The sequence below is a fragment of the Salvelinus sp. IW2-2015 genome, linkage group LG26 (assembly GCF_002910315.2).
Source record: "Salvelinus sp. IW2-2015 linkage group LG26, ASM291031v2, whole genome shotgun sequence".
In the NCBI taxonomy this organism is placed as follows: domain Eukaryota; kingdom Metazoa; phylum Chordata; class Actinopteri; order Salmoniformes; family Salmonidae; genus Salvelinus; species Salvelinus sp. IW2-2015.
Window position 1 is genome coordinate 10,927,964 of NC_036866.1, and position 11,791 is coordinate 10,939,754.

Genomic DNA, 11,791 nt, shown 5'->3' on the forward strand with positions numbered 1-11,791 from the left:
GTTCTATTTTGGTTTCATCTGACCATATGACATTCTCCCAATCTTCTTCTGGATCATCCAAATGCTCTCTAGCAAAACTTCAGACGGGCCTGGACATGTACTGGCTTAAGCAGGGGGACACGCTGCACTGCAGGATTTGAGTCCCTGCGGGCGTAGTGTGTTACTGATGTTAGGCTTTGTTACTTTGGTCCCAGCTCTGCAGGTCATTCTCTAGGTCCCCCCGTTGGTCTGGATTTTTGCTCACCGTTCTTGGTGATCATTTGACCCCACGGGGTGAGATCTTGCGTGGAGCCCCAGATCGAGGGAGATTATCAGTGGTCTTGTATGTCTTCCATTTCCTAATAATTGCTCCCACAGTTGATTTCTTCAAACCAAGCTGCTTACCTATTGCAGATTCAGTCTTCCCAGCCTGGCAGGTCTACAATTTTGTTTCTGGTGTCCTTTGACAGCTCTTTGGTCTTGGCCATCGTGGAGTTTGGAGTGTGACTGTTTGAGGTGTGGACAGGTGTCTTTTATACTGATAACAAGTTCAAACAGGTCCATTAATACAGGTAACGAGTGGAGGACAGAGGAGCCTCTTAAAGAGTTACAGGTCTGTGAGAGCCAGAAATCTTGCTTGTTTGTAGTGACCAAATACTTATTTTCCACCATAATTTTCAATAAATTCAGTAAAAATCCTACAATGTGATTTCTGGATTTTTTTTTCTCATTTTGTTTGTCATAGTTGAAGTGTACCTATGATGAAAATACAGGCCTCTCATCTTTTTAAGTGGGAGAACTTGCCCAATTGTGGGCTGACTTCTTTTTTGCCCCACTATTTTACCATATCATATGGAGAAAGAAACAATACACCGTTTACCTTATCATAGTAAACATAATTGCAAATGATTAAATCTTCCAATAGAAACACAATCATAAAAGTAGTTGTTACCGGAATTAGTTACGAATTGAACTTTAATTAAATGAGTTGACTCTTCACATGGGATGATTTCACTGAACAACAAAAGGGAATATTGAATGATCCCCAATGATCCATTGCATGTCCCAAAAATGTTTTCAACATACATCTGTAAAATGATAGTATGGAAACTAGAGCTTTGGTTGTCTTCCTCTCAGGCTTCCATGTCTTTTCCCTGGACCTCCTCAATGTCCACCTCTTGAACATCAGACTCTGACACCTCATCTTCACTGTCACTTTCCAACCTTTTTGAGGATGGCTTGTTATCTGGCTCAAAAAGCCTCAAATTTCCCCAGATGGCCACCAATTTTTCAACCCTTTTATTGGTCAGCCTGTTGCGTGCTTTGGTGTGTGTGTGTTCCCAAACAAGGACCAGTTGCGCTCTGAGGTAGCTGATGTAGGTGGGATTTGGAGGATGATGGGGGCAACAGGGAAAGAGCTTCAGATCGACAAAGTCCCTTCCACCAGGTGGCTGATGAGATATGTTGGCACAACTGCGAAATTGCATCTCCATCCCAAAGCTCTTGCTTGGAAGTGTACTTCGCCAGACTGCCAAGAACCTTGCCCTCATCCAGGCCAAGGTGGCGGGACACGGTAGTGATGACACCATAGGCCTTGTTGATCTCTGCGCCAGACAGGATAGGGAGGTCCAACATGTACGCTGCAGTGTGTATGAGCTTCAGGCAGAAGTCTTCACACTTTTTGATGTATTTCAGAACTGCAGTTTCCTCTGCTTGGAGCAACAGTGAAGTGGGCAGGGCAGTACGGATTACTTCTCTTACATCTGCAAGCACAGTCTGCACATCAGACCGGATGGCATTGTCTCCCTTAATATGTGCAATGGCTACTGCTATAGATTTCAGGAGTTTCAGGCTGCTTACCACTCTCTCTCAAAATACATCATCCAGGAGGATCCTCTTGATGGGGCTGTCCATGTCGGCAGACTGTGATATGGCCATTTCTTGGAGAGACTCCTTCCCCTCCAGGAGACTGTCAAACATGATAACAACACCACCCCAACGGGTGTTGGTGGGCAGCTTCAATGTGGTGCTCTTATTCTTCTCACTTTGCTTGGTGAGGTAGATTGCTGCTATAACTTGATGACCCTTCACATACCTAACMATTTCCTTGGCTCTCTTGTAGAGTGTATCCATTGTTTTCAGTGCCATGATGTCCTTGMGGAGCASATTCAATGCATGAGMAGCACAGYCAATGGGTGTGATGTGARGGTAGGACTCCTCCACTTTAGACCAAGCAGCCTTCATGTTTGCAGCATTGTCTGTCACCAGTGCAAATACCTTCTGTGGTYCAAGGTCATTGATGACTGCCTTCAGCTCATCTGCAATGTAGAGACCGGTGTGTCTGTTGTCCCTTGTGTCTGTGCTCTTTTAAAATACTGGTTGAGGGGTGCAGATGATGTAGTTAATTATTCCTTGCCCACGAACATTCAACCACCCATCAGAGATGATTGCAATACAGTCTGCTTTCTCTATGATTTGCTTGACCATCACTTGAACTCTGTTGAACTCTGCACCCAGCAAATGAATAGATAAAGCATGTCTGGTTGGAGGGATGTATGCTGGGCAAAGAACATTCAGAAATCTCTTCCAATACACATTGCCTGTGAGCATCAGAGGTGAACCAGTTGCATACACAGCTCGGGCAAGACATTCATCAGCATTTCTCTGACTATGTTCCTCCACTGAGTCAAAAAAACTTCTGATTCCAGGAGGACCATGAGCTGTTGCTATCGATAAGGTGTCTGTTTCATCATTTTCACCTCAAATAGAAGTAGAGGGACTTTTGTCAGGTTGCTTGTTGTGAGGGAACTTTATGCACCTGCCCAGATGATTCTGCATCTTTGTTCCATTCTTTACATATGATTTGGCACAGTATTTGCAAATGTACACAGCTTTTCCTTCTACATTAGCTGCAGTGAAATGTCTCCACACATCAGATAGTGCCCGTGGCATTTTCCTTTAAAGATTAGGGAAAAAATGAGTAAAAAAAACAAATACAACTCCATGTACATATAAATAGTTAAGCCGTTAGATTAAACAACTCCTTTGTAAGATACATGTTTTTAAATGAAACATGTTTGGAAACAGGTGAATTAACACTCAGTTAGCAGGCTCAAGCAAGCTAAAACCAACATGGTAGCAAAAACTAACTAGCAGAAATTGTTAACGAGTTAGAAATGATTTAAACACACTTTGCTGTAGGCTACTATTTACTAGTTAACAAAAAATCATGTATGTCATATAACATATATTCACCCCACCCAGTATTGTAATCAAAACTTACCAGAAAGCATTTAGTCCTTGGCTCAGACAGTGTAGTAGTGTGGGCTCAATAGCATTTCATTAGTGTGCAGGATCTTGAGAATCAGCTGTACATGTGATGGAAAAGTGCACTACACATGTGATGGAAGAATGCACTGTGCATGCAGAGGGTTGCAATTCCATTGAATTGGGGATAGTTCAACCAAAATATGCCACAAGACCTAGAACTGCCCTGTGTATCCCACAAAAAAAGGTTCACTGTTATAAGCTAACTTTTTTGATGAATTTAAGCAAAATTCCCCAAATTCCGGAGCTTAACTTCCCATGGATTTACCGGAAAGTTTCCGACCCTTTGCAACCCTAGTAGTGAGGGAGTTTTTTTTTTCCCAAGCGCAGTGTGAGGGAGTTTTTTCCAAGCGCAGTGTGAGGGAGTTTCTTTCCAAACGCAGTTTGAGGGAGTTTCTTTCCAAACGCAGTGTGAGGGAGTTTCTTTCCAAGCGCAGTGTGAAGGAGTTTCTGTCCATTATCTGTCCCATTGATTGAACTTCAACACACCATGAACATTTCACTTCTAATACATATCAAACCAAAACACTGCCTCAAAACATAATTGATAGCCAACTAGCAACAGATTACCTCTACAGTCCGAATCCATCATATATACAGGCAGTAGCTGGGAAACTATTGATAAAAGAAAGTCTCCATCGGCAATCTGGTCAGCTCAGCAGAGTGCGTGCGTGCGTCAGAGGCAGTGGGGCTCTGCCCAAAACACACCAGTGACAGGAGGGAGGAGAGGACAGGGCCGGAAGAGTTGTACTAATCTGATGGCCGCACGCTTCAGTACGTGCGTTGGCTACAGATGGGGCACTTGTCAGAACCACCCAGCGCTGTAAATGTCAGCCCCTTTCAGACTAGAGCCAGGCACATCCCCAAGTGGCTTGCTCATTCACCCCCCTATGTCTTTCTTTCTCTCCATCATCTCTTACAGGAGTGAGGTTGCACCATATATTGGTTGGACTTCTTAATAAATTAGCCTAACTAATATTTGGGCTTTCTCATCAGTCTTCTAAATACAGACTGAGCTTTACTGCTTCCTGATACCGAGGGCCTTTCTCTGTTTTGTGAAAACGTTCCTTTTTAGTGTGCTTATGATATGATGCACTTGCGTGTCAGATTTCACTGGCTATGGACAAGCTCAACCTGGTACCTTGGTACCAAACACGCAACTCGTTATCCTGGATCTCACAAACATTTTTGAGGTGGCCTGTCATTTTGTCTCTCTGGGCAAGCAAAGCACAACTGGACAGGAGACACAACAGGACAGGGTGCCAAACAAACACCACCCCTAACAACTGCCAGATATATAGGCAGCTCAGTGATGTTCTGTTGCTGTATGCCAAATAGGGGAATCCTCAAATCCATCCAGTATTATGCCGCATTCAGGATTCAGCCCATAGCTTTATGAGGTGTAGAGAGAGGAGAAAAAGGAACTGTAGATACTGATATCTAAACAAATATCTGCAACAGATCAACTGTACAGATATGGGCTTGTATGACAGATCTGACTCTTCAGACATACTACACAATCTTCAGTATCAAACATGTATCCTAAAGTTATTCCCACGGACTCCCACTAGTATTCATCATGATTCTACAGTGCAGGGAGAAGAGAGGTCACACTCCATGTATTAAGTGTCGACATCCAGCTCCTTATCACAAACAGGCCATCCTTTACAGCAGTGATTCCCAACCAGAGGTACAAGGACCCCTAAGGGCCTATCCACAGGGGATACTTGAGAAGACTCATGAGACTTAGGCTTACTGGTAAAATGCACATGAGGGGGTACTTCAGGTGTACTCCAGGCAGAGCAAGATTCTGTTGGTGGTACAGTAACCAAAAAAAGGTTGGGAACCACTGCTTTACTGTATGTTATAGAGACTAGCACACAACACACACACACACACACACACACACACACACACACACACACACACACACCACACACACACACACACACACACACACAACACACACACACACACACCACACACACACACACACACACACACACACACACACACACACACACACACACACACACACACACACACACCACACAGTCTCCTTCCAAACAGACCGGAACCACACCCACCCCCCACCGCGCCCGCCCCAGCCCCCCGCCCACCGTCCAACAGCCCCCACCGCCTATCCCCCCCACGCCCACCCCCCCACCCTCACACCCCCCCCCACCCCCACACCACCCCCCCCCCACCCCCCCCTGCTCCTCCCCCTCGCCGAGAACCCGCACCCCCCCCCTCCCACCAGTGCTCTCCCGCCGTACGCCGCTCCCCCCCCCCCCCTCCAGAGCCCACCGCCAGCCGCATCCGCTCCCCCGGCCAGCCACGGGCCTCAAGCAAGAACCAATAGGGGAGGACCACACCCACAATATGAGCTCATGTTGTTGCTATCGCCTGTCTAGCCAATACATCTCTAGAGGATAGGGCGGTGTCATAAGCTAGGGATAGGCTAACGCATTACTACAATCAATTCAACCACTACACTCTTAGTTGGGTAGCAAGCAAAATAGTGATAAACGGTACCTATATGTAGTGGGAATGAGATTTCCATGTACTTTCAATCCAGTTGTGTTTACATCTGACAAACAAGCAGTGAAAGGCACACAAGGAACATACGCCTGGATAGTTCACTGAAAGCCCCTTAAAAAAATGCATAAATCTTTTAATAGCATGTACTGTAGTCTCCCAGTGAAATGAAATGTAGGCATCTAGTCACAATGGGGCATTGCATGAATATTTTACGCAGAAGCATGTTTCTAGTAAAGCCAATATAACTTAACACAGCACAAAAAGACCAACGTACTGAAGGGTTCTACAAAACCTTAATAGCAGTCGTGATCGCTCTACTTTGTGCTCAAACTACCCACACAGGCTATACATTATCCCACTGTGAAAATACATAAACAAAACTATGTAACTTCAGTAATATGCAACAACCAAAAACTGATGAGCTAGGATATGGTCTCTGCCTGGATAATTCTGGGATGAGATTAGCTAGCTTTGAACAATCTAACTTCGAACAAAATCCCTTTATCTTCCTTGATCCAGAGAGATGATCACTGACATTAATGATCTGCAAGGATTCATAGCAGTCATAGCAGATTACATTTAGGAAAGAAAAATCTCTAGTAATTTGTACTGCTAATCATCCTCACTGCCAAGTTCCATCTGTCAGGGTATGTGTGGGCCAACTGTCCAACATGTATCCATCTCAATCATAGATAAGGAGCAATGCATAGCCTCTTTTGTGCAGCCTTAGATTCAATAGAAATTATGCAATCTTCACTATTGTCGAGACAGTCCGTTCTAGCACAGAGGTTTTAGTCTGAAGGACTATGTCCATTAAAAAAGGGGTTGCCAGTGCAAAACTATTTTGGTCAGTTATAAATCCATGAGCTCCTATTTAGAAATGCATGAGCATCCTGCCTTTTGGGGTTTGACTCTGAGATCTGCGATCGGTGGCAAAAGTCTATAGCACTTTACCCTCCACAAAGGGACTCAGGACCAGACAAACACACACGTCAGAAACCTAGGCCTTCATGCCAGACAACAGACACTCACCATACACACACACCCTAATGAAATCTGTGCACTACTCACCTTTGTGACCCATCATGACAGCGAGGTGTAGGGGTGTGTTTCCTGAAGAGGACAAAGAAAATACAGTTTAGACCACAGGAGGTTGGTGGCACCTTAATTGGGGAGAACAGCCTTGTGGTAATGACTGGAGTGGGATCAGTGGAATAGTATCAAATAGATCAAACATGGTTTTCAGGTGTTTGATGCCATTCCATTTGCTCTGTTCCGGCCATTATTATGAGCCATTCTCCACTAGTTTAGACTGTGTGTTACAGATAGGCCTGCAAACAGACACTCTAAATATCCTATCAATTCCCATGCCCATTATTTACATAGCCTAACCAATATGTAATTGAATCTTGGAAAACCTGCTGTATTTGGTAAAGCAGTAATCCACTATGGCTGCATTTACACAGCCAGACAAATTCAGATATTTTTTTCACTAATTAGTCTTTTGATCAATCAGATCAGCTCTGAAAAAGATCGGATTTGAAAAGATCTAATGTGACTGGTCAAAAGACCAATTAGATTAAAGATCAGAATTGGGCTGCCTGTTTAAATGCAACCTTAATCATATAGAAGAAGGATAGTGTATGTGTGTGTGTGGTCAGTCTCAGAGAATATAGTGTAGACAGGCACAAATTGCACCTGTTTAAAAAAGGCAGTTAACCTTATAATATTATAACAATACTGTACACTTAAAGGGCCCCATATAGCCTACACCCAATAAATGAACATGTAGACAGACAAAAAGTACCCTTCTGTAGTAAACTAATGAAGAAAAGCCACAAACACTGACAGCATGAGCAAAGGTCTGAATATGCACAAGTAGAATCCTACTGAGAAAGCTAAAAACCCATCCCCATAGCTTCTCCCAGTAGACAGGGTGGCCACATGGCAGGCATCTAGAGTATAACAGGCCTCCCAGTAGAAGCCCTGATGTGACAAACTTCATAGAGGGCCTAGGCCCAGCTGAGGTTCCCAGATGAGAAAGGGGAGTGTCCAAGACTGGCAGATACCTCAGTCTCAGCCTGCTTATTTTTAGACGCTGCATAACTTCAGGTTGGTTTAGAGATTCTGCAATAATAATCTTATACAACTTTAATAAACAATGTGAAACAATGCAGTATGGGAGGTCAACATGGACCAGTCCACTTGAACTGGGATAGCCTTGCCATGCACAAGGGGATGTAGAACCAGCCCTATCGCAGCCTGCATCACCTAAAATGTGCTGTAAGTCAACAGTGGAGTCTGATCAAGTTCCTGGTCATGCTCAAATGGATATGGTCCAACACATAATCAACAGACTCACCATACTGACACTACCACAGTAGGCCAAATGGAATATCAGCACTAGAGAAATTCCCATATCTTCCATAGCCTAAATAAAAACACTACACTAATTTAGCCTAGCTAGCATGTGATATCAGTCAAATTCAGATATTGCTGATTTGCATTAGGTGTGCCTGGTTTAGATTTCTGTTAGTCTTTGAACCTGCGTGAGATTGACAGCTTCCCTGAAGTATGGCAAATCTCATTAATGGATGCTTTTTTTTGATCATTGTATAGGTTGTTGTTGTCCTCACCTATCCATTCCTTAAGAACAACTTCCAATAAGAACAACTACAAGCTGAGCTGGGTAGGCCTTGCCAAAGGTAGTGGAGGCGGAGGAACCGGCCTAGTGACATACAGCAACATGGAACTCAGACACATATCAACAATGTGTTGTTTTATATATTTTTTTCATCTTTATCATCCTTTTTGGGATGCGTTGGTCATCCCAAGGTGTTGGCCTGAGGGAAACGGTAGAGCAATGTCAACCACCCCAAAAATAAATGATGTAAACCAAGCTGGAAGACACACAAGYTCGTCTACAAAGCTTGTTTAAATTGATAATTTAGTCAGCTGAAAAGAAGATGAAACGATAAATGCCGACGGTACCGGTATTTCCTAGGTCAAATAGGCTAATTTGGAACATAGAGATAGGGAGCCATACGATTCTTACCATGGAGATCTTTCTGAGCAATATTCTGAGTTCGAATGAGCGAGGATAAGCGCCGGACATCCTCTTTGAATACACATTCATGGACTGGAAATCCTTCGCCGGTTCTGATTACAGGGTTTTTGTTGTTATCCTCGATAACGTCGGCGGTTGACAATGTGTTAGTGTTTGCATTTATCTGCGATTGCTGATTCTGATGTTGCTGCTGTGTCGATGGAGATTTAACCAACTTGTGATTGCTAAAGATTTTACTTGCTTTGCCCTTATTAGTCTTAGTTGAAGTAAATGTCCCAGTTGCAGCCTCTTCGTCCGGTTCCAGTAAATCCTCTTCTTTGCTCGGTTTATGATCCTTGCGGAGGGAGCGGATCTTTTCTCCGGTCATTTTCTAAACAATTGACAGCGGAGGAGAGGGTGCCGTTGACGATAACCCTCTGGGCAAATATATGTATTACGCTGGCAAAAATGCCAGTGGTAGTCTAGATCACCCAAAACCTGTAAATTGCACAACATGAAAATCCTATATTATTCGACGAATAAAAGGAGAGAAGAATGCAATTTAAAAAGGGTAGCAAATACTCCGCAATAACTAAGTAACTACAACTATTTTTCCTTTTCTCATAACCGAAACTGTCCCTACATTAGCGACTCCTACAGAGTGCATCATTTGACTAGAACAGAAGATTCATCTGCCATCTTCCGCCAGTAGTATCGCGAGAGTTTGCAAAGGTTACAGTATATGTAGTTGAGGAACGCTCAACTATGCTCCACACCGTTCTCTATCGAGGCGTATCTCGGGCGGAGTTGAGTTTCGATAACTCGTCACGTGATTTGCTAGCAACAACATTGAGTCACCATTAGTCAGTACTTGTAAAAAAAAAAAATGCTATTCTAAAAAAAATATTGTACATATGTTTGTCCTGTACAACCGCGGTCCTTCCATGGGGTGCTGCATTCATACTTTTAATAAAAACTTTTATCGAATACAACCACCGACTTGTTCCTACTTTGTGTTGCTCAAATGGAAACGTAGCGGCCTTGACATACTATGTAACTGAGATTAATTTTTACAAGTATCGACTGATGGTGACTCAATGTTGTTGCAAGCAAATCGCGCGAATAGTTATCAAAAGTCAACTCCGCCTCCATTTAAGAAAACGGAGTTGATTGTTCCTCAGCTACATTACCAGGGGGTGTTGGGTTAATATACATTATTGGTTGTTACATTCTCTGGTGTTACATTAGGGGATATTACAACAAAATAGCTACAATGTTACTTCTCATAAAATGGATTGGCTACTAATGTACACGCCTACAATCAATGATGTTACAATTACTCATTAAATGGAAAAGGTGGATACCTAGTCAGTGTTACAACTGAATGCATTCAACTGAAATGTGTCTTCTGCATTTAGCCCAACCCCTCTAAATCAGAGAGGTGTGGAGGCTGCCATAATCGACATCCAAGTGTTCGGTGCCCAGGGAACAGTGGGGTTAACAGATTGGCTACTAGTATGCACATTTAGGCTACAATAAGTTCTCAAGTTGTACTACAAGTCAAATTCTAGCATTTTCATAAAGTAAATAGTTACAACACTTGGATTGAGTCCATTCTCATATCTCATTATGTCATCATAGCACAGATCAAGAGTTTATAGATTTGCTTAACTGTCATGGTCAGTCAATCAACTTTCCATTCTGATGCAGATATAAAATACACTGAGTGTACAAAACATTAAGGTGTCGAAAGGAAGGTGTCGAAAGTTGTCAAAAGTGTTCCACAGGGATGTGGGCCCATGTTGACTTCAATGCTTCCCACAGTTGTGTCAAATTGGCTGAATGTCCATTGGGTGGTGGACAGTTCTTTATACATACGGGAAACTGTTGAGAATGAAAAACCCAACAGCATTGCTGTGTGCCTGGCACCTACTACCACATACCATTAAAACTCACTTTAATATTTTGTCTTGCCCATTCATCCCCTGAATCAAACAAACTCTTAACAAAACTCCCCCGGCTAGCCAGAATAGATTACGACCCTACACTTGTTTACAGCTGCACTGAGGTCAGACAGACTTCCTGTTTAGATTAAGAAACCACAGCGCCTGCAGGAGATATGGCTCAGAAAATGTACCTCAATCGGGTGTTGTACTCAGAATTGTCCCATTATACCAATTGTTACACTGACAAGATTGAATAACTGCTAAATAACTAGCAGTATTTCAATCTTATTGTGTAGTAGTTCRGTCTGAACATTAACATGCCTTGCAGTACGGTTTTGGAAACCTAAGGAACATATTTTTCTTATCAGCAAGAAAACAAGAATAACAAATTAAAAGGTTAAATTACTACATGCCTTTATAGGGTTAGGGTTCCCACACGGCAATATCTCCATGTTACAGCACTTGTTTGCAGAAGACAAATGGAAGTCAGAGGTGACCACCTGTGCTATTTAGCCATCTAGCGTGCTCAAACACATGTGGAAGCCTATCCTATCCTAGTTTAGCTGTAAGCAAGTGTAGGTTCAGAATCTATTCTGGCTACGCCTTGGTTAGAAGATACCTTCATGAATAGAGCTAAAGGTAGTTAGCGTCTATGAATGGGCTAATTAGAAAAGGTGATAGACACCTGCTTGGAAGACACCTAGAGATACAGATTTCAAGCATCTAAATAGTGCTTATATTGGTTCTCTTTTGTGGATTTACCTTTGGATTCATTAGCTATTTTAATCCTTTTAAACCAATTTTTTGGCCTTTTTGTTTGATTTTCAATCAATATCAATTAGAACCTGTCTATGCTTACTTTGATAGATTGCCTTCTTTACCATTCAACGACAAAATAACTGTGACAAACATTAAGGATTACTTCAAAATGGAGATTGCCTCAATAGCACTG

At 42.9% G+C, this 11,791-nt stretch overlaps 1 protein-coding gene across 2 annotated transcripts in view; it reads right to left on the reverse strand.

The window, feature by feature from the left end:
• LOC111952415 (ankyrin repeat domain-containing protein 13C-A) overlaps positions 1-9,602 on the reverse strand; it is a 64,983-nt gene extending 55,381 nt beyond the window's left edge. The window contains exons 1-2 of one of the 2 annotated variants that reach the window (XM_023971052.2): positions 8,903-9,602; positions 6,919-6,960 (exon numbers count right to left, since the gene is read on the reverse strand). In XM_023971052.2, the coding sequence (XP_023826820.1) occupies positions 6,919-6,960; positions 8,903-9,281 (421 nt within the window). In that variant the 5' untranslated portion in view covers positions 9,282-9,602. The remainder of the gene's footprint in view (positions 1-6,918; positions 6,961-8,902) is intronic. The other variant, XM_023971050.2, reaches the window with a different exon arrangement.
• Between the last annotated feature and the right edge of the window lie 2,189 nt (positions 9,603-11,791).